At 58.8% G+C, this 25,351-nt stretch overlaps 8 protein-coding genes across 8 annotated transcripts; all 8 read left to right on the forward strand.

Moving 5' to 3' along the window:
• Positions 1-1,223: 1,223 nt before the first annotated feature.
• Positions 1,224-3,557, forward strand: LPMP_261010 (hypothetical protein; the record flags this gene model as incomplete). Its single annotated transcript, XM_010701619.1, has 1 exon — positions 1,224-3,557. One exon carries the CDS (start codon positions 1,224-1,226, stop codon positions 3,555-3,557), a length of 2,334 nt encoding a protein of 777 aa, XP_010699921.1.
• Positions 3,558-5,087: 1,530 nt separating this feature from the next.
• Positions 5,088-6,737, forward strand: LPMP_261020 (hypothetical protein; the record flags this gene model as incomplete). Its single annotated transcript, XM_010701620.1, has 1 exon — positions 5,088-6,737. One exon carries the CDS (start codon positions 5,088-5,090, stop codon positions 6,735-6,737), a length of 1,650 nt encoding a protein of 549 aa, XP_010699922.1.
• A 2,319-nt stretch (positions 6,738-9,056) lies between these two features.
• On the forward strand, positions 9,057-9,530 carry LPMP_261030 (hypothetical protein; the record flags this gene model as incomplete). The annotated part of the gene is made up of 1 exon (XM_010701621.1): positions 9,057-9,530. One exon carries the CDS (start codon positions 9,057-9,059, stop codon positions 9,528-9,530), a length of 474 nt encoding a protein of 157 aa, XP_010699923.1.
• A 1,024-nt stretch (positions 9,531-10,554) lies between these two features.
• LPMP_261040 (hypothetical protein) lies at positions 10,555-11,652 on the forward strand (the record flags this gene model as incomplete). The annotated part of the gene is made up of 1 exon (XM_010701622.1): positions 10,555-11,652. One exon carries the CDS (start codon positions 10,555-10,557, stop codon positions 11,650-11,652), a length of 1,098 nt encoding a protein of 365 aa, XP_010699924.1.
• An 884-nt stretch (positions 11,653-12,536) lies between these two features.
• LPMP_261050 (hypothetical protein) lies at positions 12,537-13,925 on the forward strand (the record flags this gene model as incomplete). The annotated part of the gene is made up of 1 exon (XM_010701623.1): positions 12,537-13,925. One exon carries the CDS (start codon positions 12,537-12,539, stop codon positions 13,923-13,925), a length of 1,389 nt encoding a protein of 462 aa, XP_010699925.1.
• Positions 13,926-15,164: 1,239 nt separating this feature from the next.
• Positions 15,165-20,873, forward strand: LPMP_261060 (hypothetical protein; the record flags this gene model as incomplete). The annotated part of the gene is made up of 1 exon (XM_010701624.1): positions 15,165-20,873. One exon carries the CDS (start codon positions 15,165-15,167, stop codon positions 20,871-20,873), a length of 5,709 nt encoding a protein of 1,902 aa, XP_010699926.1.
• A 651-nt stretch (positions 20,874-21,524) lies between these two features.
• On the forward strand, positions 21,525-23,027 carry LPMP_261070 (hypothetical protein; the record flags this gene model as incomplete). The annotated part of the gene is made up of 1 exon (XM_010701625.1): positions 21,525-23,027. One exon carries the CDS (start codon positions 21,525-21,527, stop codon positions 23,025-23,027), a length of 1,503 nt encoding a protein of 500 aa, XP_010699927.1.
• Positions 23,028-23,707: 680 nt separating this feature from the next.
• LPMP_261080 (hypothetical protein) lies at positions 23,708-24,088 on the forward strand (the record flags this gene model as incomplete). Its single annotated transcript, XM_010701626.1, has 1 exon — positions 23,708-24,088. One exon carries the CDS (start codon positions 23,708-23,710, stop codon positions 24,086-24,088), a length of 381 nt encoding a protein of 126 aa, XP_010699928.1.
• Positions 24,089-25,351: the final 1,263 nt, after the last annotated feature.

Raw genomic sequence — 25,351 nt, forward strand, 5'->3', positions numbered from 1 at the left:
GTTTCCTGATGTGTGTTTCATGTGTGCCGGGCCATCGCTGTCCTCCCTCATGCTCTCTTCTGGGGCGAACATGAACACTCGTGCAAGCATCATGTTTGCCTCCATCGCGCTCATCTTCAAGAAGAATACCAAATCAACAAAATGTGCATGCACAAGTGCTGTTATTACTATCAGCGCCGCTATCTTTGCAGAGATGAGGATGAGCCAAACTTCCCCCTCCCCCTCCCCGCTGCAGGAATGGGCACGGAGGGAATGAGGAGGATGCTTTTCTGGCAGGCTGCTCTGCATGTGCTTCTGGAGTGTGGACCAACAATACCAAGAAACCCCTGATAAGGCACCTATGCAACACTGCCCACTTAGGCATTTTGCTTGTCCATCAATGTCATCTCTCCTATCCAACTCTCCCGCTCTCTCTCTCTCAACCCTTTAATCCCCCCCCTCCCTCCCCAAAAAACGTTCTCCCTGGCCATGTGGCTTTGGTTTTCTTTCCATCGCTACTCACACTCCTGTTGGTGCGTGTCTTTGTGGATGCCTACTCCGAATTGCCGTTCTTCTGTGCAGCAGCAACATCTCTAGCAGATCAGAGCCGTAGTAGAATCCGCGGAGTGTGAGAGCGAGAGCTCGAAAGGAACCCTGAGAGGAAGTAGCACTTTTCTTTGTTCAGTCAGCAGGACATCTGCCTCCATTCTCTCCTTCACCCCATCTCCTGCTCCCCACTCCACCTACCCCCACCAAACTCTACCTTGGGGTAGCAGTCGCCCCCTTGGCCACGCACGTATCGCCGATACAAAAAAGGGGGAGGCGTTTCTGGAAGAAGCGTGACTCTTCTTCATCCTACTCGATCACCCCTCTTTGTCCACCTCACTCCCGATTCTACCACACACACCCCTCCTCGCGTTCTTTCTCCCACAGACACTACCGCCCACCCCACGCACACAGCCAAGGAGGGTGCGTACCTTCTCTCTCTCTCTTTACCTTTGTTCTTACCCTGCTCACATTTTTATCTTCGCTTCACAGTTCTGTTCACTTGTCTATTTCCCTGTGGGGGTGGTGTACCTCTGCGTGTGTGTGTGTGTGTGTGTGTGTGTGTGTGTGTGTGTGTGTGTGTGTGTCTGAATACGCGTCTCTCACCGTCCTTATTTTCGGAAAGTCTCAAGGACACGCACGCACACCCACAGAGACTTCTGTCAGTGCTTGAATTGGAAAACAATTTTCGAGGCGTGATGCTACGTCGCTCTGTTAAGACACGTGGCAAGTGCCGCGAATCTGCGAGTACTACCTTCGACCAATCTCCCTGGTCGACGCTGCAGCCGTTGACACTGTCGCTATCGCCCCCCTCGAGTACGCATGCGCGTTTCGGCCTGCGGCGCACGATGAACACCGTCTCATCGTTACTGTTCTCCTCCTGTCCCACCGCGCATCACCCAATGCGGTGGGTGAGCCGCAAGTCGATCGAGGAGCAGCTCCCGTCCAACATCAAAGTTGACCCCAATGCACCTGCCATTGCGGCCAAGGATGGTGAAGGACTTGGCCGCGACGCCTTCTCCAGCGGCATCAATGGCATTTACGGCAATCGTGCGGAGTCAGCGATGCGCGGCATGCTGGGGCCGCAGGGGCAGGCAGACGCACGGGAGTCCCGCGCTGTACCTATCCTTGGCCGGGCATCGGTGCAAGGCACAAAGTACACGCTAGACCGATCGACTGTGTTTGAGAACTGGCGCTTTCGCTGCCCGGAGCCGGTTGGCTGGCATCTGTCCATGTTAGGCTCCACGACGTGTAAGATGGTCAACGATGTGAATGAAGCAGTGGAGTCGCTGCAGCTACAAATTATCAAAGGATGCAACGTGTTCGAGATCGACGGGGCTGCATCGGAGATACATCAAAGCATCGCCCGTGGCATTTACGAGGCTTTGCAGGCCTTCGAGCTGGACCGTAATGGCTTCGTGATGGTAGCGCGCTGCGGCCTAATCAAGCAGCCCCGCTTCCAAGACGAGATCACGCGCGTCGAGACATCCAACACGGCGGCCGCGCGCAATAGAATTATCCCTATCTTTGAGCGCTACAAGGCCTCTTCGCTACCGTCCACATCCCTGAAATCTGGCTTCCGCATCAGCGAGCTAGATGACTCGCAGCTGGCGCGGCTGAACCTGCGCCGCGTGGACCGAACGACGGCAGCTGGACTCTCGCCGGACTGGCTCGACGCCTTCTTCACCAATGTCGCCTACAACACGCGACTGGAGTGCATCGACGTTCTCCTGCTCGAGGGGGTGCACACGCTCTTCGATGGTCGACCTGACGAGCACGTCGACGACGACATCCTGCAGCTTTTTGCATACCTTGAGCGTCAGGTGAAGGAGGGCGTGCTGCAGTACTACGGTGTCTGCTCACCTCACCTCGCTCCGCCGGTGCCACGCAACTATCCGGAGATGCCGCCCGACGCTCTTGTGCCGGATAAGTACCGCACGCCGCCGAAGGTGCCGGCTACAATTAATCTCTATCGTCTCATGTCCCTCGCAGAGCGTGCTGGCGGCGCAGACCACCACTTTCGCTTTGTGCAGTACCCCTTCAACCTTACGCAGCATCAGGCGATGAGTAGCCCTCTGTCGTACGACGCAAATCACACCCTGGCGACGCTGTGCAAGGCGCTGGGGCTGACCGCCATTGGCTACAGCCCATTGGAGGCAACGAACCTCATGCAGCTGCCGGAGCGCTACCACAACTTTCCCATGGAGGCGGACCTCAAGGCGTTGCGCATGAACTTCTTCACAGTGTGCGAGCGCAGCGTGCTGAAGGAGATGGAGATCAAAGACACGATCGACAAGGGCCCCAGCACGCTGCCACCACTCGAGCACCTCTTTGTGGCCAGCGTCTACCTGGCGGCGCAGCGGCAGTTCACAAACCTCTTCTTCTTCACAGACTGGGCAAACTACTACATGACGCCGCGCTTCAGGCGTGCTATGACGCGCTTCAAAGAAGCCTCTAACGCGGACCTGAAGGAGTGGGCAAAGCAGTACGAGCAGCTCATCAACGACCTGCTGCGGATGCGCCAGCGCATGTTTCAGCACAAGCACGGCAAGCAGGCGGGACTCATCAGCATGGCCATTGATTACGCAAGTCCCACGCTGGCGCGGTGCCCTATGCTGAACCAGAAAGCCATTAATTTTGCCACCTACGGTTGTGATGTGCTTCTGTGTGGTTTTCATGTGTCGCGGTACTTCCACGAGGCAACGGAACTGAATCCGGCCAAGGACGGCAACTTGCCTATTCCCGAAGAAGAGCTCCTGGCACTGTGCAAGGCGGAGGCGGTGAGCTACGCGAACGTATCGCCGCCGCATCCATACATGCTGGAGCCGCTCATAGGGGATGGCAAGATCTCGAAGCAGCCGAGCAAGGGCTCTGAGCATCTCGTCCCCATCGACCCTCAGAACCCCAAGTTCCCGGACATTCCAGAGGAGCTGCAGGCAGACAACAGTAGCAGCGACGCTCCGGTATCCGCAGACGACCCCATAGAGTCTCTGCCCAAGGCGGAGGCAGCTGAGAAGGCGACGAAGGAGTGAGGATGCGCCACTACGCGGTTTTTGGTGTGCCACGTGACCGGAAGAGGTTTTAGAAACGGGCGAAAGGTGAGGGCAACTGCAAAGGCGCATACGCGTGGACATGGTGGTACGCCGTGCCTTTTTGTAACGCTATTTAGTATCGCTTAACGGCTCCCCTACACCCACACCCATACACCACCTCCCTCCTCCTCCTCCTCCTCCTCCTCCTCCTCTCTATCAACCCCCTCTCTTCCCGCTATTTGTACATGAGCTGTGAGCATCAAGAGCGGTGTCTGTCTTTTGTGTCGTAGTTGATGATGGTTGTTGCGGCTTAACTTCGTTGCGGTTGTTGTTGGTTTTCGGTTGTCGGGGTCTGTTCTTTCTCTTTTCTTTGCTCGTCATCACCCACTTACCGATATGGACTATGCACAAGCGTGCTAACCATTCACGCCATGGCTCCCTCTCCCCACCACCTCTGCAAGCCCTTCTTCCGCGTGTGCTCCTCAGCACACACCACCCCACCCCCTTCTGCTCTCTCTGCTTTCAATTCTACCCATTGACCTCTCATCGTATTCCGTAATGGGTGAAGGGGAAGAGCTCTGTGGGTATAGGGGTGGGTGAGGAACAGGGAATATCGTATGCGAGTAAGGAGGGGGAACGCGAAGAGTGATAGAAAGAGAGGGCCCCCCCCCTCCCGACTCGAGCAAGTCAGCGTCGACGCAGAATGGGCTCCCACGAGAAGGCGCATCAGCCGCTCTTCTCTTTAGGTGTGTGTCTGCGTGACCTCTTTTCGCTGGTGGTTTCGTCTCATGTACGTAATGGGTGAGGGGGGGTGCCACAGCGCTGTCGGACGACTCAAGCCGCCGCTGCTGTTTGTTACTGACAGTCCCTCTGCGGCCCCTCCCCCTCCCCTTTTCGTTGCGCCGCCTTTCTCCCTCTCCATCCCCTTTCCGCCCTTCGTTCTCGGCCGATCGACTCCGTTCGCTGTGTGTCAGGGAGAGAAAACGAACGCCTACGCACATTTCACCAGAGAGGCTCGTCGGCTTGGTAAATCAAGTTTGAGCGCGCCATTCCCGACGCATCCAATGAGCCAGCCCTCCGCTGACAGACTCGCCAGCACACCCGTGCTCTCGTCAACGTATGGACCCCGACTCGGCTCCTCCCCTCTCCCTCTTATCCTTCCCTGTCTGACTCCGCCTGGCACTGCTCTCCCTTTACTGTTTTCATTACCTCTGCTGTACCGCGTTTGGGTGTCATTCGATTTCGGTTTCGCATCCTTCCTCGCCACCCCCTCCCACCTACTCTTCCCTCCCCAATTCCATCCCAGCGATTGTGTCCGTTTGCCCGGTGTCTTTCGTCCGTTTCCCTATCGTTCTCTCCAGAGCGGACTAAGGGCGTTCTCTCGGGCCAACTTTGCTTCCCTCCCCTTCCCTGCGTCTTGAGGCATATTTGATGAACAAAGGGGGAAAACAAAACCCGTGTGCTCTCTCTCGTCCCCCGCCCTCTCTCGCCATTTTTCGTGTGTGCTTGTTCCTCACGCGAGCACCCCACATGGTTGGCAATATCGTCGTGGCAGTGCTGCTTCTCAGCACCGTCTGCCTGGCGCACGTGGCGCAAGCAGGCCCAGTGCTGGAGGTGGGAGTCGATCACGCCATCACGTTCAACCGCCAACTGGGCAACGAGGATGAGTTGCTCTTCGGCAGTCGAGCGGTGCTTCTGCGCGGCGAGATGGTACGGTACACGCCCCTGGCGTCTGCGTCCTACCACGGTTACACTGTGTACGTGCAGTGCAGCGAGCACCTCACCAAGTCCGCCCTGCAGCAGCTCTCCGGGTTCGGATCGTTGATGTCGGCGAAGGGCCTGATTGTGGAGCTGTGCGACGAGGACACGACCAACGAGGACATGCTTTCATTTTTCTTCAGTACTACCTCCGCCCCCCTTCCCGTGTACTTCCTGACCCACGGCGCGGCCTCGCAGGAGCTGTCGCGGCTGCTATCCGTCGCAGCGCGGCGCAGCATGACGGAGAAGGTGGTACTATCCGTGGGTAAGACGCTGCGGCTAAGCGAGCTGGTAGAGAATTCGACGCTGCTCAGCGCCATTATTGAGAGTCAGTACATGCACAAACCGAAGCAGGCGCGTAATAAGGCCGCCTCGGCTGCCGCTGTCCCCCAGGTCCTGGTCACAGCACACTTTGATTCACTCGGCGTGTCTCCTGCAAGTCGGACCAGTAGCGGCGCTTCCGGTGCTGTGGCCGCGATGGAGCTGTGGCGTCGACTGACGTCCACCCCTTATGCGCGGCAGGAGTCTGCGGCTCCGTACAGGGTCACTGTGCTTCTCGGCAGCACGTCGCGCTTCAACTACGTTGGTACGACCTCGTGGATATCGCAGCACACGGGTAAAGAGCTTGATCAGTTCAGGCTGGTTCTTTGCCTTGATGAGCTCCTGCCACGGCGGGAAGTGAGTGAGGATACGCAGGAGCTTTATCTGCATGTCCAGGACGCCCTCGTGAAGCGGCCGCATGGCCAGCAGCTTGTGAAGCAGATCGAATCAGCGGCAAAGGCACTCGGCATTTCTCTCAAGGTGATGTCTTCCAAAACGAACTACCATCATTACGACCTTAGCTTTGAGCATGAGGTGTTTGCTAGCCGCCAGATGGCCGCCATGACGCTATCCGCCCACCGCACTCTCCACATCGATCAAATTTTCCGTGATACCCGTCGCCCCCCAGTCACAGCTGCGGATGCAGAAGTGCTCGCGAAGCGCGTGGACCTGGTTGAGGCTATTGTGCGCATCATCACCGAGGCGGCTCCCTCTGCGGAGAAGGCGACGACTGTGTGGCCTGGGGCGGTCTCGTACATTCAGGGTTTGCTGCAGCACGCGAGTGAGTCGCACCGCTCACCGGTGGCGCAAAACGGTGCGGGCTTGCAGAGGTACGTTGCTACCCTTGATCATCACATGCGTGCGCAGGCGGCAGCGGCGCAGCGGACCGCGCTCACCTCGGCCTCTTCCGTGACGACATACCAGGACCTGCGTACGCCCGGCATCACGCTATTCGGCCCCTACGAGGAGACGATGCAGATATTTATGGCCAAGTCGTACCTGTTTGAGGGTGCCGTGGCGGCAGCAGCGCTAGTAGCGCTCCTTGCCTTTCTCCACGTCGAAGTGGGACTGAAAGCAGTGCCGCACCTCTTCTCTAGCTAGGCTCGGAATTAGGGATACCCGTGCTCTGGCTTTTCCGTGTGCGTGTATGTGTTTGTATGTGTAATCCCCTCTAGCGAGGTGTGCATGGCGTTCGACCAGCTTCTCCCTGATCAGACACATGTGTCGCGCGCCGTGAGGTGTGGTGTGGTTGCCGTGCGGGGCGGTGGCTGAATTCGAGGGCTCTTAACGTTACAACTCTCTTAATCGCCACCAAGTGAAACACCGAAAGAAAAGGCAACGCAAATGGCGCCCCTCCCCTCCCTTCTCCTCACACTCACACATACACACACACACACACACACATACACACGAAGAACGCAAGGAAAGGGAAGCGCGAAACAGCGCACTCATCCATCAAGCATGTACTGCGCAAAAGGAGAGAGCTACCGAAGGAGAGAAACACCTCGCAGAGTACTCCAGCTGCGCCCCGCGCCGCCCGCTGGAAAGGGGGTCCTGCATGACTTGAGCACCCTCCACATTCGTAGCCTCTCTCACTCACTCACTCTCGTCCAGCGCTCTTGCCCTGTGACTGCACATGATGTCAGTGAAGTTCGCGCACGCTTGAGAGCAACGAGACGCGCGCGGAAATAGAAGAGTAGAAGGAGCAGAGGGAGGGTTGTGGTGATGTGCTGTGTCCGCGCTCATTATTACCGAGGCTTGCGCGTGTGCGTGTTTATCTGGGAGTCTGAGTGAGAAACACAAGCACGAATTCGTCCTTTCGTTTTCTACTCAGGAGTCCGAAGTGCACCGCCTTGTGGACGCCTCTCTCTCGTTCAAGAAGAAAAGGCCTAATTATAGCACTTGGCGCCCTTCATATATATATATATATATATATATATATATATATATGAAAGACGCTGGCACTAGTGAGCGATCATGATGGTGTTTACGCGCCTTGCCATATCTTTCTCAGACTCACTCATGCAGGCGGACACAGATCCTTGTGCAGTTGCTCTGCCCTCGTCCTTCTTCCTCCTGGAAGTGTGTGTGTGGGTGGGGGGGGGGGGGTAGCGGTGCTCTCCTCCCCCCCCCCTCTGTGTGGCATTCCACTTTTCACGGAAGCCCCTCCCCACTGAGCTACCATGAGGTGACCAATACATATAGGAAAGTTTCAAAAGGAGCAGACAAAGCCAATGACGTTGCTGCCTGTGCATGCCTGCCCCGGGTTCGCTCACCCGCTACCCTCACTCCCTTCATAGCCACCAACGCCTCAACCCACGAGTCCATCACACCCCCTCCTCTCTCCTCTCTCCTCCCCCGCCCTTTTTTTCCGATTCGCAGCGCATCGCAGGGCGGGCTGCACTGCGATCTCAACAGACGCACACACACGCACACACACCAAAGAACAGGCAGAGTGAAGGCCAACCCAAGACGTGATCGAACAAGTAGCGCTGTTATCTCCGCCTTACATTGCTGCGTATTGCTCACTCTGTTTTATCCTGCTTCCGCCTACTCCTCCCTTCTCTCGATTGTGGTGCACTTTTGCTTCTCCACGATCGGTGCGTGCCCCGTCCACAGCACGGGAGCTCTGCCTGTAACGGAACTAACGGTGCAGGACGCCTAGTGACGCGGCGCCTATTTGTGTTGTTTCTGTTCAGCATCCCCCTCTCTCACTTCTGTCGTTGTCCGAACTTCTTTCCTCTGAGTGCACTCCCTTTTCGTATTCGTTCGCTCGTTTGTTTGCTTCACGGAAGAGGGGGGAGGGAGGGAGGGGGGCACCACCACTTCCCTTTGGATGTTTCGTCATCACTTCTCGCTTTTCCTCTCGCCTCCTCTTTCCCTTCTCTCTTCTCGCTGTTGACTGAGAGCGGAACGTCAACTTGTCACCCCTCACACAAGTAGGCCGCCTACTCTCCTGCACGCGCCCCTTCACACGGACACTCGTACCCATCAAGTACGCGCAGCCGCTGATACCACCTGTCTGTGTGCGTGCGCGTGTTTGGGTCTCGCTCAGCTTCTTTTGGTCATACCCCCTCCCCCCGAGTGTATTTCTCCCTCTGTTGCCATCGTGTAGCACTGTGAAGTCTTTGGAAAGGGGCGTCGTGCGTCGTGTGTGTGGGTGTATGTGTGTGTGTGGCTACACTTATTCTTCCAACCCGCTACTAAGGGTTAGGCAAGGGTACTTACGCGTCTCTGAATTGGACTCACACTGTCTGGCCTCTCATCCAGCTTGGGTCTGTCCGCCCTTTCTGTTTCTCGTGCGTTGTTTGGCCGGAGCATACACCTATGAGGCGAATCCCCAGCCACACAAGAGCAGCAAAAGACATGTATCGCACTCTCGTGCGCTTGTCGTCCCTTCCCACCATCGCTGATGGTTGCATGGCACGCTGTCTCACCGGCGGCACGTCGCCACTGTGCTTCGCCTCGATAGCAGCGTCGGGAGGGTCACTGCTACAGTCACGCCGGTTCCACGGCCACGGCGGCGACCGCGACAAGATGGTCCAGGTGGAGTTTACTCTCCCAGATGGCGAGAATAAGATGGTGGTGGGCTACGAAGGCCAGACACTGCTTGATGTGTGTGCCGAACAAGGGTTACCAATGGAGGGGGCGTGTGGCGGATCGTGCGCCTGCTCCACGTGCCACGTTTACTTGGAGGAGAAGGACATGGACCTCTTCCAGGAGCCAACAGACGAAGAGAACGACATGATCGACCAGGCATTCTACCCGGAGCCAACGTCACGTCTTGGATGTCAGCTGAAACTGAAGCGTTGCATGCATGACGGGTTGAAGGTCAGGATGCCTCGCGCTACCCGCAACATGTACGTGGACGGTGCCAAGGTGGTGCCCCACTGAGGAGACACTTCTAAACGAACAGAGAGGGCGACTACTCCACCAGCGGTGTACATACGCAAAGGAGAGGGAGTGAGACGCCTTTTTGGTGCGTGCATGGACATACGCTCAAGGGCGTGCACATGTGTCTCCTCTCTCCCTCTCTCCATGTGTGCTGGTGGGGAGAAAGGGGGCGGCGTTTGTGGTGGGTGCAGGCCGCGGCTTTCTTGCGCTTTCTCTTTCCCTCCCCCCCCCCATCCTCATTTTGTCTTCGGTGTGGCAACTCAAATGGTCTCAGCGGCACCGCTCATGACGCTCGCCTCTCTTTTAGTTTATGGCGGCCTGTAGCTCCCCCTCCTCATTCCCCGCCCCTGTTTCTATTACCCTCACCCTCACACACATGCGCACACGCACACACTCACACAGTGGCCGTAGAGATGCCCCCTTCATTGCTCTCCTTTTTTGGCACTGCTGCTACTGGAGGCTGGATTTTGTGGCAATACGCATGTGCACTCTTTGCCTGTATTGCCTGCCGCTCTGTGTGTCTGTGGGTGTGGGCGTGCGCCCTACCTTGGCGCCTTGCAGTTCGTGAAGATACCCCTAAACACGAATGCAGATATAAAGACCACAACGCTTCTGCCTCCTCCCCCCCTCCACCCTTCCTCGTGGGATGTCTGTGCTTGCAAGTGACGGGTACTTCTATGTGCTCCTCGGCAACCCCATCCCTACAGTGAAGCCAACGGGAGACTTTTCCCCGCACGTGCCCCTCTGTAGGTCTGCATGCCGGACAAATGAGCCGCGGTCAATCGCTGTCAAAAGGACGCTCTCTCCCTGCCTCGCCACATCTCCGTACTCACTTGCGCACCCTCTCTTCGCAGATCCTCCCCCCTTCCCTCCCCAGCTGCCAGACAACTCCTGGGCGCACCCGCAGCTCGACGTCGCCTATTGATTTCCCACCTGCTGAGGCCGCAAGCCTTTCAGGCCCCTGCTCCACTCTCTTCTCCGCCTTGACAGTCTTTCTTATTCGTAGGTGCGCTGCTGTCTATGCATGTGCGCATGTGTGTGTGTGCGGGTCCATCACTCGCCTGCTTTGCTCTCTCATTATACGGAAACCCACATCAACGCACCGAAGGTGCCCAAGTGTATCGGCGCGCAGATACCAATAATGGCCTCCTTCACGCCGCTCGACAACTTCAAGAGCCGTAGCCGCGGCATGCTGCCGACTGGTATTGTTATCGACAAGTCATGCCGCGTGTACGTGACACAGATCCCGCTGGAACGTATCGAGCGAGACGGCACAAGCGCCCTGAAGGCTGAGTTTGAGGTCTACGGTCCGCTGGAGTCGTACAAGATGTTCACCGACCGCTCTGGTCGCTTCATCGGCAGTGCCCTATGCACTTACCGCAACCCGGCAGATGCATCCATGGCTGTCTACTGCATGGATGGCGTAGAGATGGAGGGGTCAAAGCTGCATGTCGAGCCGGCGAAGGAGCACGGCGTTGTGCTTCTCTCTTCGGGTAGCAGCGGCGGCGGCAACGGGCCGCATCGGGATCACAGCCGCGGCTTTCTGCCCGACACGCAGCGGCAGTGGGGACGCGGCGGTCGTGGGGGAACCGGCCTGTTTGGTGCTGGGCGTGGTCGTGGTGACTCGTCTACCGGGGGACGAGATGTGAGCAACGCGCTACAGTCGGACCCCCACACGGAGGAGTTGGGCCTCGCTGCCACCGACGGCGTCTTCCCTTCTGAAGACAGTGGCAAGTGGAGTCACGACAAGTACCAAATGATGGCCGAAGGCAAGGACATGGACGAGGTTCTCGGCATCCGTCGCCCACACCACCGTGGTGGCGCGCGTGGCCGTAGCGGACGCGCAGGGCAGCGCTACGGCGAGCGTGTAGATGCCGCGTTTGAGAGGTACATCCACGAGCGCAACTCCAACAGCGAGGATGCGTTGCTGCCACTGCACCCATCGTACACGACTGCTGCCTCGTCGCTGAGCATCCAGACGGACGTGCAGCCGACACCGGAAACAGAGCCAGCGGCAGAGAGGAGTGTGGCGGAGACGATGGCCGAAATGGCCTTTGGCGCCGACGAGAGCGATGCCCCTGTGACAGGATTGGAGCTGGGCGCGCTTCAGGAGGATGCCTAGAAATCAGGTAATGCGCCACCGACTCACGCGTTTGCTGAAGTGCGTAAGCCGCTTGTGCGATAGAAGTAATTGCTGGAGTTAAAGCAACCGGTTCGAGGAGAGCTCAAAAGGCTCACTCTTGTCGACTGATGATGAAACTGTCGATGCTGTGCATGAGTGAGTCTGCTCCTGCTTGTGCGTGCCCTGGTGTGCGAGCTAGTGTGTGGGTGTAAACACCCCAATGTCAGGTAGGCCACCGCGCCTGACGATGGTGGCTCGAGTGTAGCACGCTTGCGCGTTTGGATCGTAGGCCTTGCGGGAGGTGTCCTGGACGTACTTTATTCCTGCCCTCTGAGAATACATGCACCCTAGAGAAGTCATGCACTCCACCCTCCTTTCAGCGAGGGCAGTGCAAGGTGGCCGTCGTTGATCATTACCCCCGCCCCTGCTGGGCGGAGACTCCTCTTGTGTTCCCCCCTCTATGTCCATCGTTTCATGGCTTCCCCTCTCCTCTCCTCCCTCAAGTCTCTCGTGACTCTCTCCTGCCACACTGGTCGGCCACCGCACGCACGCCCATCTACACGCTACACCACTCACCTCCGGCAGTGCAATGGGAGAGGATGCCGCTACTGCGGTGGTGCTGCCTATGCTGGCGAGGTAGTCTTTCTGCGTACAACGCAGTCACCACTGTTACTCGGCCATTCTCGCGCTCACCACTCTCGCACGCGCGCCCGCGGTCACACAAGCGCCATCAGCAAGCGGAGAGAAGTCGCACGGCGCCACACCCTAACAAGAAACGCGTATCGCCACCTCAGTCATCTGGAACGCACGGCATCCTCAATTCTCAACCTCACACCGGCTCCCAACGATTCTCGCCCGCCCCGTCGCTGTCTTCCTCACTAACGATGGCTGTGGGTGAAGTGTGCGGTGTCGTCGCCTCGCCCAGCATCTCGTGCAGTACAGAGGAGAAGGAGAGAGAGCTTCTGCGCTACTTTGGCCGTGGTCGTTGTCTTTACGACACAGTTCCACTGCAGAGCGCGTCCTTTGCCCTCCAGCGCGCGTCTTGCATGCACGCGCAGCGTGTCCCGCTTGCCACCCTCTTTCCTGCCATGCCTCGACTCGAAGGATCAGCATCGCGTTCGATGCCCACTGCTGCATCCCCCGCCACAGAGTCTCCCGCTCTCATTGGAGTCCAGTCTTCCTCGTCACGCCTGGTGGGCAAGGCTGCCGCAACGGCGGAAAGCCCCGCGCTCGCCGCCCAGCCTACCGCCTCGCCTCCGCTGGCGCACTTTGCGCCATCCAACCCCTTTGTGAGTTATGAGCTGCAAGCGAGACACCATCCGGACTGGCTGCAGTTCCGCCTTCTCAGCGCACGTTTTTCCAGCACATTCGATTCCAACAAGTCCTTCGGCGCGGCAGAGGTGCCGCTGCGGGACGTGTGCGCTGATATGGCAGAACTTTGGGGCACGGCGTGCACGACATGGGAAGAGGCCATGCGCACCTGCTGCGGCACCGCTGCATGCAGTGCCGCGTGCTTTCCAAGTCACTACTCCGTCTGCTTTTTGGTTTGCTACGCGCAAACACAACAGAAGGCTGCCGTTGGCATGTCGATGCAGCGCATCGCGGAGCAGGTGGGCGAGCTGGCTCGTGCCAACTATGCGCCGCAGCTGTTTCGGGTGGTTCCCATTTTCATTGGGATGCGGACGCAGGTGGCGCTGAGCATGGACACGACTACGTGTGATTCACTGGCGGCCGAAGTGGAAGCGACCGTTGACGCTCAAACTACCGATACAGTCACCTATGCAACGGGCGGCTTGTACACCATGGCGGAGACTGTTCAGTGCATCACACGCCTTCACCCTCATATCTTTGATCCGCGGGAGTCTGTGGGCGTCGTGTCGCATGCAGCGTCCCCTTGTGCCGCTTCAGAGGTGGTGTACAGATTGGAGCCACAGGTTTTCCTGTTGTCAGACAGCTGGCTGCACGTGCGCAGCGTCGCCGACCTCTTCAGCGACAGCTCTGTCATGGCCTATTCTGCATCTGACAGTCCAGCAGGGTTTGCCACAGCATCTCCCGCTTCTGGGCAGGGGCGGACTCGTCACGGCCATAGGGTAGCGTCGTTTGTGCCGGAGTCGGCACGACACCATGTGCACGTTATCCCCGCTGTGGTGACGGATCGCCTGAGCCGGAGAGAGGAGCGCGCGATCGCCCGCTACGTCTGGTGCAGCGTGCAACGTCAAGTCAGTGACCACCGCACCGCCGCGCCCTTGCAACCGCCCCAGCCTTCGCTCTAAGCTTCTGTGAGGATTCCTAGGCGAGTATACTTGTGCATGTGTGCAGCAGCAGTCCTAATGTGGGGGATGTGGGGGGAGGGTGAAGCCACCAACGGAGATTTGTCGGCACTACGCAGCCCATTCACGTAGGCGTACACATGACGGCTCGACAAGCCTTCCAGAGGAAATTGTCGTATCGGGGAAACTGCACGGTATATGGCGTACAGCCCAATGGAACGTTAGTGCATTCCTTCGACTACCACCGCCCCACCTCGCCCCCTTTACTCTACGCCTGATCATCTCTACTGAATCCACAAGCACGTGTAGGCTTGCTTGCTTGTGTCTGAAGTACTCCCTTCTACAGGCAGAGAAAGAGAAAGAGCGCTTCAGCAATGATGCTGCTCTTCTAGAACGCAGTTCTATGGGGTGCACGTGTGCTTCTTTCCCATCCCTTTCGCTTTCTCTCTGTCCACGCGTTTCATCTCCGCCTCTTTTTCATTTCTACACCCTGTCCTGTTACCTTCCCCTCCCTCCTCCTCAGCACCCTCCACCACCACTTCCACTTCCTCCGGTACCCCCTCCGTCAGGAGTGGCTCCTGCGTGAGTACACATTCAAGGTTGGTTTCTACAACTCATTCCGCGACCTCCTTCTCTCAACGTGCGGCCACGTTCTCGCGTACACGCACACACACACACGTGCCCAAACGCGTGCTCACGTAGCGGCTAAGGCGCCTTCGTCCCACTCACAGCGCTTCTCTCTGCCTCTCGCTCCCTTCTCATATGCATGGCCACATACTTTGGCGTCAGAGTCGACGTCGCTTCTCCATTTCCCCCCCCCCTTTTGTGAGGTCTGCGTGTAGACGCATTTGAATGCACGTTCCGCCCCGTGACCATGTACCTCCCCACCTACCCGGCGCCACTGCCTCCTGCACTGCCAGCTCCCACCCCCTAAGCGGCTTGACAGAACCGTTGTGCTCGGCCAACCAACGGCACCATCCATGCCCTCCGTATCAGCACCATGTGAGCGCAGGCAAACTCGACTGCAATGACCCCTTGCCCTCTTTCACATTTGTTGCCCTCCCTCACCCCCAAAACACTAGCACAGCGTCGGCCACGTCACCGTCGACGTCGCCACGGCGGCAAATTTCTCCACGCGCTCTGTGGCGAGCACGAACACCACGCCAAATACCGGCGGCTGCCATTTCCCTTTTCCCTTGTATCTCCTCCGCATCACCCCTGCCTCCCTCAGCATCCTCGCACATGCAGAAGGCACTCGGCGGACTTTGCTCTGCGTCACCCAGACGTGGCAGTGGTGCAGCTGCCGCCACCTTACATCGTACCACCCCTGCGCAGAGCCAGAGAGACGACAACAACGCCGACGACAGTGGCCGGCACTACGATGGGGAGTACGACCGACTGATCTTCTCTCCCATCCACCCAAACCGCGCCGCTTTTACTGCTGCTCCAGGCTCACTGTTGTCACATAATTCAGTGCATCACTACTCGGAGTCGCCCCCGCTGAGTAACGCAAGACACAGTCCACCATCACGAGGCTTGATTACCGCCTCGCAGGCCGCCGCGGCGCTAGATCGCCTTCCAGAGCTCCCCACCTCTCAGCGGAGGCAAGCGGCATCGTCGGCGGTCACGGCCCTCATCGCTGGTCGGGCGGCCGCAGCCTCAACTTTGTCATCGACGTCGTGTCGTCCCTGCAGCAAAACGCCTCCTGCAGTGTCAACTGATGCACTGCCCCTTCAGCCGGAGGCGTGGTGGTCGACGCTGGATGGAACGCTCTCTGCCACCAACACGCTCCTCGGTGATGAGTCGCAGCAGCTCTACCACATCGCAGAGACACCAGCGCCGGCCCCTTCGCATCCTTTCCTCACCCCCAGCCTGAACAGCACGCTGGGTCGAGCGGACCGCGCTGCCATTGTGCTGTCCACGCATCTTTCTCGTCACACTAACTTGGCGCCGGGGGGATCGGTTGCAACAGGAGTCTTGAGAGCCAAGGACGGCGACGCTGATGCGAGTGTGAGCAGCGCTGACAGAACCATCAAAGACGATGAGGCGACGGCAGCTGCTGTCGCTGCCGTCGCGATGCGGCTGTCGTGCGCCACCGCGGGAAGTTCGCTTAGTGGAGGTTTCAGCGGGGCTGCGAACACGATGCTTTCCAACGCATCGCGTGGCAGCGGCAGGCAGAACACGCTTCAGAGACTGCGTGAAACGTTGCGGCGTACACAGTCATCGCCAGTGGAGCTAGAGATTCCTGCTCCTAATATCGCACCGCACTGCTTGGACGTGTCGGAGGAAGGCTATGGGTCGCTTTCTTCCTCCAACAAGCAAAGCAAGCCGGCACCGTCACGGACCACTGGCACCTCGCGTACACATCGGTGGATTTCCGAGGGCGTTGCTCCCCCGCACGGCTCTCAAGACGGTGGCACCGGAATCATCAAGAGAGGTGGCGGCACGCAGCGTATACGCGGCCCAGCGGTGCACCTCTACGCCCAGAATGCACCTCGTGCACCCGCACAGGTGATGCCTCTGCTGCCGGCGTCGCGTGCATTTTTGCCGTCAGAGCTGCTTCCTGGTGGCACCGCTGGGGACCGAGCGGGCAAGGTGATGCGGGGCCTGCATCAAGCACCCTCTGCCATCGGTAGCAGAATGCACAACAGCGAAACGTCCTTCGTGGGCTCTACAGCCGACCCAAATGCTGCAACTCAGGAAGGGGCAGGCACACACACTGATGACAAGGACGGCCGTATGAATGCCGCATCACATGCGCTACCTCCTCCATTGCACCGGCACCGCGTCGCCGTCGCTGTCACTGCTGCTAAGCCGGCACTGACGCTTCCATGGGAGCGGGACCGCCTCACACTGGAAGCGATGGAGAGACGGTACGGAGCGCAGAGTGCTGTACACACGCTTCGACGGCGCCGCCGCTACCATGGCTACCGTCGTTCCGAGGTGCCGCCAGCCGCGGATCGCCGGCCACGCGGCAGCCACGCCGAGACTCTGGCTCTCTTGACGTCTCCAGTCGCCTCCTCAGTACCCACCTCAGACTTCTCTGCCGCCTCGCTAACTAGCTCCATATTCATTCGAGAACTTGGAGAAGTTGAGGCGGCGCGCCAAATGCTCGAGAAGCATCGGTGGAGGCTGGCCACGCCACGCGAGGCGGTGAGCAGCGCATCCGACGATGTTGCGCAACGATCGCGATCGCCGAGTCGTCACGGCACCAGTGGCACTCAAGTCCATCTACCGCACGGCATGACGGGCAAGGAGGCGGCGGCAAAGGCGTACCGGCAAGAGCAGCTGCGACTGTACGTGAGTCACCTCACCACGCCCTCCACGCTACCTACGGATGGGCCTGTGGCAGTAGAGCAGGGCCAACTGGATGCAGGCAGACCCCTCCGGGGCACAGAGCACCACACAGCCGGCGCCAGTGCGAATGATGCACTCCTTGCGTGCGCACCTGGCGGAGATGCCGCCTCGAGCACGAGGAGAAGCCGTGCTGGTGCTGCAACCTTCGGTGCGAGTAACACTGCGGCTACAGTTGCAAAGGCAACTGCGTCAAAGCTCACTGCAGTGGCCACCTCCGGCCGCAATGCGCTTGATCGTGCTCTGCAGGCCAGAGCGGCACTTCTGCGCAGGCACGCTCAAGACCAATCGACGTGGAAGCGACAGCTGCACCAGGTGCGTCAATGGTGCGACCGCACACATGTGATGGTGCGCTTCGACAATGGTGTCTGCGCGGAGCAGATGGCCGCAGCCCCGTTGCACCGAACTGTTGCGCGGCAGCACCAACGACAAGATCGCCAGGAAGCAACGGAGGTGAGTCACCGCCCAAGTTCGGGGGACGCGCACGTGGGCGCAGGCATTTTTGTTACGAAAATGAGCGATGACGCTGCGGGGCAGCACTTTGTCTATGTGGACGACCCTATAAGAGCCCACGATGCTGTGATGCAGCAGCTGGCGGAGGAGGACAACGAGGTGCAGCGGCAGAACGAGCTACAGCGGTGCCGAGAACGACGACACGCACCTTCGCTCGAGTGGTGCATAGGCGACTCTCATGCTAGTCCGCCGGCGCCACCTATGCAGAGCGTTGCATCTAGCAGAGCAGCGGCGCAAGCGATATCCTCCTCTTCGCTAAGCCATCGCTCAGAGAATCATGATGCGACACGGACGCAGTTCTCAGGTGCAGTGGATGCAGGCTGGGATCTCTTGAAGTCTATGCCGCTGCTGATCGGACTGGACACGAGCCCGGCACCGCTGCAGGTAGGTCAGCACAGCGTCCAGTTTGTCATTTCAGCAACGGACGAGCTGGCTTCGAAAGGGACAAGCTCGGTGTTGCTCAGCCAGGCGTCGCCGTTATCGATCCGTCCGCCGCAGATGTCGATGCACACTGCTTTGTGCGCGCGTTTGCAGACGTGGGGCACAGACGTTGCAGAGGAAGAGGAGGCTCTGAGCCGCGGAGGCAGCACCACCATAGACACCGCTGCTCTTCCACCAGCTGACGCTGCTAGCGCTGGCCTTAATGCCTGCACAGCGCCACCTACGTGGCAAGGTGCGCGGAAAGGCAGCGCGCCGTGTAGCAGACGCGCTACACTTCCTGCTGACCTTTCCGAGAACTCTCCTGGCCGATCGGCAAACGAGTCCAAGGGTGAGCCAGGAGATTTGGCGCAGAAGAGAACCACACAACACGGTGCCACCCCCTCCCTCATCCACCTGCAGCGAGCCTCGCTGAGCCAAAGCGTGCAGGCTATTCTCACAAGGGTAGAGCGTGACCTCTTGAGCTTTGTGCTGACCTGTGCCAGCGGAGATGGCGGTGTTGAGCGCCTTGCGGCTCTTTTTTCGCTATGCAGCGGTCGCCGTATTGATAACAGCGCTGTCGAGTGTCCCTCCGACAGCGCTGCTGGTGAAGGTCGATCTCTAGCTACACCGCTGCCACCGGCACTGGTTGCCTTGCTCACGATGCTGGACCAATCGCCTCAAACACTCGTTTGCGATGGCACCGCTGTCAAGGCTGCCGTGGCTCAGGAGACGAGCAGCTCTGGCGCCACGGAGGCAAAGGAGCAGCATGGGGTTGGCAGGGAGTCACCTCTGGCAAGCCCACGTGACCTCGAGGTGAAGATCACCCAAGAAACTACTGATGTCCGCGGAGACGCATACGCTGTTGCAGGCTTCCCGAGGATCGATCACGAGTCTGGGAACGGAAAAGGGTCAGCGGCAACGACGCTCCCTACAGACCGCGCATCAGCGGCGGCTCCGACCCCAGAGAAAACAGTGCCGCCGTGGAGCGCGTTGGTTACCTCGCTGCTCAGTGGCTACAATATATTGGACCTTAGCTTCCTTCGACAGCTGCACCTGCTCCTGTGGCACTACGAGACGCAGGAATATAAGCGCGCGTGCATCACGGTGGCAGAGACCTCGAAAGAAGTTGTAGCACAAAGTGCGCTACCGCCGCCGCCGTCGACCACCATGCCATACCGATCACAGAGAGCACCACCCGCCGTGTTTCCCCTCTCGTTGCAACTTTCCACCTCGCAGGAGCCAAGGATGGATTTTAGGACGAGTTTCAGACTCTCCGACAGCGGTCGCAGCACATTGTCTACAGTGTTGGTGGACGCTGCGGACCTGCTCAACGCGATCACAGCCACAACGTTGCTTCGCTGGCTGTGCGACGCCTGCCGCCAAAGCCCCACAAGCAGTTGGGCAGAGCTGGTGGAGCGGGTACCTGCAACGTGCGCACAGGATTGGCAGAATGCGCTCATGCGATGCATCGAGGCCGCTTCCTCAGAGGTACATCCTCCTCAATGCGCCTCGTCGAAAGCCTCATTGTGGTCAGACGAGTTGCGGCGATTGAGCGCGCCTTTCCCCACCGGGCCAGCTGCCACCACGGCCCCTCCACCCTCCCCTCGTCAGCTCGAGTGCTTTGCGTTCGATACTGCATCTGCACTTGAAAGTGTGAAGTGGCGACTGCGCCGGATTCACGACGTGCTGCACCGCGCGAGTTTGCGTGCTGAACAGGAACGAATCACTGCGAACACGGCCGCTGCTACTGACGCGACCGTTGGCACCCTCTTCACTGCTGGCAGCACCTCCAACGCCGTACCCGCGGCCTTTCCCTGTGTAGGTGACACGCCATACCTTCCTGGGGTTGAGGCACGCGCTCGCTACCCGCTGGATATGCGTAGCCTATACCTTCTGTCCGCACTGGCAGCTGAGGACATAGACGCGCGCGTTGTGCCGCAACTGCGTGAGGCGAGGGTGCAGTACGCAGATGCTCTGCAGGCGGCGACAGCCACAGGGACGCTGGTCAACGTGTCTGGCAGCTCGTCCGTGTCAAAAATATCTCCGTTGGCCTTCTCGAGGTCGGCGGCTTCGCTTCCTCTGGCGCTGCAGCAGCGCGTGCCACTTGATCGCCTGTTCCAGATCGAACAGCGCTTCGTTCGCCTTCTATCAGCACTGTGGAACGCAGAGCAGTCCATTTTTGCCTTCAATCGGCACGTGGCCCCATTCAACGCCTTCACAGCGGCGGAGCAACGCTGTTGGGGGTCGCTCTACCGCAGCTCACTGAAGGTGGCCTACTTTGTCTGTGAGGAGCTGACAGAGAAGGGAATGGAAAGTGTCTCGACAGAGCTGCTGCCGTTCGTGTCGATTGTTGCCTCATTCACCGGCTGCTGCGGCGGACATCGCGAGCTCTTGTCAAAGCTGAATGCAATCATGCTAGACCTAGCGGAGCGGGCGAAGAAGGTTCAGGTACCGCTGGAGTCTCTTTCGTGGCAAAAGAAACGGCCCCAGGTGCTTGCGGAGGCCATCGCAGCCTCCAAGATTGCGTGTCGACGTGCGGCGGCGGTGGTCTCATGCCTCACGACCGAGGCGGACGTCGTAGGCCTCCCGCTGACGGAGCTGGCGATGCCCGCGCTGCGCCTCATACACGTCCTGCCGCTTTCTCAGTTACCAGGTAACGCGTGAGACGGACGCCGACGGCGCCGTGATGGACGGGGCGACGTAGCACAGATGTGGAGTGCGCATCTGGCGGGGTGTGAGGACCCCATCAGGGGTGGTGCGCAAGATTTCTACCCCCTTCTTTTTTCCCTCCTTGCACTGCGGAGCACAGTGACGCGCGCTCCCGACTGACTCGATGGCACCCGCTCTGTTGTCGATGGGCGTTGTTCGGTTGTATTTGTGGCCACTTCACCGTTTTCATGTAAACTAGTGCAGCTAAGGCAACTGCGCCGTGCTTCTCGTTGCTTCGGCACTGCCCATGTCGTCTACTCCGACGCCCCACTCCCTCTCCTTACTCTTCACTGCTCTTCTGTATGTCTACGTCCCTCCCTCCTTCGATGTATTGTGCTGCGTTTCAGACAGCTGTGGGTGATGCCTCCCAAACACCCCCCCCCCCTCCACTTACCTCCTTGGCTTCCCCTTCCCGCTATTGCAGGACGGGCTTCCCGCCACACGTGCTCGCTGCCCCCCACCTTCATCCCCTTCTTCTCCCTTCCACTTTCCCCATTCGGCTCTTTCGTGTACTCGTAACACCCACATACACACAAGGAAAGTACGTACGCAGCGAGGGTGGCTTGCCTGGTCACGCTCCCACTCCCCCTCCTCCTCTCCGTAAGGATGCGCCACGTGCGTGGCAGCTGCGGCTCGTCGAGGCGTGTCTTCGCTCCCTGGATTTCGACTTGGCCGTCAGCGACCGAAGCATCGATACCACCTCGCCTCAATTCAGGAGAGCTTCTTCTGTGCTCCACGGTGGAGGCGAGGCGCTCTACATCGACTACGTCATCGTCACCCCCTCTGGAGTCTTCCGCGGACTCTTTTGTCGCTAAAAGGACGCGTTTGATGGCAGAGAGGGCCAGCGCGAGTGCGGACAACGTGAGTCGTCTGCGGGAACTCTTGCAGACCTGCTCAGCGCACGAGCGCCGGGGACTATTCTCGAACGACCAGCCTCACCGCCGCCGTGACGTGTGGCCGCTCACCACACCGGTCGAACCACCGACGCCGTCCCCGGGTGTCACTGCACGGATGAAGAAGTCAGTCGCATCAGACACGCCGCGCTTCCTTAGCACTGCAGTGATTCAATCCTTTCAAGAGGGTGCCAGTCATAATGCAGCTGCTGCTGCACAACACGGTACGGCACAGTGCAGTCAAAAGGAACAGCAGGAGAAGGGTTACTATCACTCCCCATCCTGGTACGGTGCGTCCCCCGGGACGCGGATGGACATTACCTACTTCACTGCCCACCAGAGCAGCCGCTGGAATGCACTCTTCCATGACCTGTATTACACACGCAACGAGCCGACGGCACCTCTGCTGCGTTGCCCAGCTTGTGTGACCCAGCGACTGCGCGGCGACGTGGCGATGCTGCCACGGACAGGGTTTGCCGACTTGTCTGCATCCCGTGCCGCCACGGAGACTCCATCGGCGTCATCGCCGCTCTGGATGGATCCAATGGAGCTGCAGCGGCATCTGAGTTACATCCACGCTGACGAGCTCTTCACGCCGCAAGAGCTCAAGTTGTACAACGCCCAAGTGCTTCGTGAACTGCGGTACAGTTGTGGCCTTGCGCCGGCACTCACGCCTGTTGAGGGTGAGCTCAGCACCGGCGTCACATCGGGTGCACGTAAAATGCAGCCAGCTCGCGTCATCCTCGTTGTTGACGTAGCTAACGTCGAGCTTGGCTCCCCTGGTGAGCTGTTGGAGATGCTCCTCTCATCAAAGCTACTGCGCGCCGTCACTGATTTTCCCGTGGCACTCTGTGCCACGCACGAACTCTTCGTGCCTGCTATCTCGAAGGCACTGCACACCTTGTACCAGCTGAGCCGCCGCCACCCAGCGTCTACCCTGCACGTCTTCTTTGCGAACACGTCCCTGGAATCGGGTGATCTGTTGACCTCCTCGTACCTGAACGATCTCTTTCTCGCAAGCCCACATTGCGCGGTTCCGCCGGTAGTAATGCTAACGAGCGATGTGCAGCAGCAGCGGGCATTGACGGAGCTGCACGGAGCACCAGCGTACGGCATGGGTAATGGCGGGCACGTGCATTGGGTGAAACCCCTCACAGCAGCGCAGCTGGTGGTTGACCTGTACGCCGCCCTCGAAAGCTCGCAGTCCCTACTGTAAACCAATGCTGCAATTAAGAAGCGAATGGAGAAGCGGAGGTGCGCCGACTTCATCTACTGAGCTGAAGAGATCGATAATGAAGTTCCTGGTGGCTGCCAGGGCGCCTATGCCGCCTACTTCTCTGGGAAGCAGCGCCGAGCCTCAGTTCGTCTCTCTCCCTTTGTCCTTCTTTGTGCGTGGGCATCTCTCCTTTTCCGGCTTGAGTAGTTATACTACGAACATTCTTCCTCCCCCTCACCCCCTCACCCACTCGGTCAGGGCCTGTTTCTCCCTCCCCCAGTACCCTCACGGAATCCCGTTGCCGCTGTCATCGTTGTTGTGTGCGGGAACACTGTGTTTTCTTCAGTGCAATGCTGAACCCTGTCCCCTCCCTACCGCCTGCCTATCGGCCAAAGTGTACCTCAGCTGAGTCCGTCGACATGGACTCCCATGCACACACGAATCGTACAACACGGTTGCACTGTTGCCTTCCTCCTCCCTCTCCTCCCTATGCGTTACTTCTGGGTCTCTCTTTCTGTGCTGCTGCTGCTCCTTTTACTGCCGTCGTGTCCTTTCGATGCACTCACCGGTCTCCAGTTCCTACGACACACTCGCCTCGGCTTCACTCCACTTCGGCGAACACCACTCCTGTCCCCCTTATTCGTGTCACTTTCTTGTTATCACAGCCGTGATTTTTCGCTATGCTGCGCCGCACTCAAGCTTTTCTCTTCCGCCGCACGCCGGCGCGCCTCAGCGGCGGAGAGCTCTACCACCCGCCAAAACTGGAGGACATCCCACCGTCCTCGGCCACGAAAGGCTTCTTCGGTGCCTACAACGGCGGCCTCACCGTGCTTCGCTTTGTCGACATTAAGTGGATGATGAACCGCGCCGTCGAGTTGGGTCGAGAGTATTACATCTCCGCCCCCACCCTGTACCTCTTTCTGTGGATGTTCTGCTGGAAAGGCTTTGTAATCATGCGTTACGGCGACGGCAAGCCGCCGCGCCGGGTAGACTGGAACACCGAGGAGGCCGGCTACCTACCTAAGGGCTTCGAGCAGACGAAGGTCACCAAGGCCATTTAAGCAAAGTACATGAAGAAGGCTGCGAGTGTCAGGATAGCGATGTTGGCGGCGGCTACTAGTACTGCTACGACGGATGCCAACAGAAAGTAGCGTGCGGAGCAAACGGGGTGAGATGAGACGTGAGGGTGTTGGCGGTCAGTGTGACAGCGGCAATGCGATGCCATCGGGCTTGCCTGCGTGCGTGTGTGTGGGTGTCTCTCTCTCTCTCTGTGCAACTGAAAAGGAAGCACAGCTGGTGAAACGAGAACGGAGTGCAGAGGCGCAGACTCGTGCAAAAAATTGCCTACAGGTGAGCATCACGACGATTTCTGCGCTTTCGCATGTTTTGCCCAGACCCACACAAGCACACCCGCACAACGCTCTCTCGTGCGCCTGCTGCTGTTTCACGTGTCGAGGCTGTCGCGCGTCTGTTCTCCCCCTCCATTTCCACCGTCCCCCTCCCCCCAAATCCCCCCAAACCGCCGCATCGGTACGCGTTCACTCGTCTTCAGGTGCGAGAAGTACTCCAATGTGTGGTTTGATTACGTTTTCCTCTCTTTTTGTAGTTAGTAAGTGTGGTGCCCCCACACGCACAGGGACCCACTCCCCATTACCACGTGTGCCGCGCCAGCGCCTTCGTCCTTTACCCGCTCCCTCAACTCGCCCCGCCTTTCGGTACTGCGTGCTCTCCGTCTTTCTCTCTCAGTTGAAGTGTTGAGGTGGTTCTACGTGCACGCGCGGTTTCTTCGTCCCCCTCCCGTCTTCCAGCTCTCTCTTTTCGTATCTCTTCCTGTCTGCCTCCACCACCTTGCGCCTCGCATGCAGACTCACACGCCCAACCACGGGCCTTAGTCGAACGGGGAAAGCCCTTCGGGGCCCAACGTGTTTGCTTGTACTTTTGTGCGTTCATAAAGGAGGGGAGCTGAAAAATAGAGAGGGAAGGAGCAGTGCAGCGTCAAGAGCAGCCACGTGAGAGTCGACGAGGGTAAACGGAGGTGGAGGCTAATGTGGATCGGACCGATGTTTCCGCCTCTCTCTCTCTCTCTGTGTGTATGTGTCTTGCGTGTGTGTGTGTGTGTGTGTGTGTGTGCATCTCGTACGTGTTCGCGTGATCCTAAGGAGGATCCTTCCAAGAAAGGGAATGCGCAAGAAAAGAAAATCTGAAAAGGTGGATGAGAGAACCGCACTCCAGAGAGTAGAGTTGAATCACGAGAACAATTCTCAACGGTTGAGGGCCAGATGCCCAAGAAAACGCGCCGCAGTGCCGCTGACACGTGTGTGGGG

This window comes from Leishmania panamensis (assembly GCF_000755165.1).
Source record: "Leishmania panamensis strain MHOM/PA/94/PSC-1 chromosome 26 sequence".
Taxonomy (NCBI): Eukaryota; Euglenozoa; class Kinetoplastea; order Trypanosomatida; family Trypanosomatidae; genus Leishmania; species Leishmania panamensis.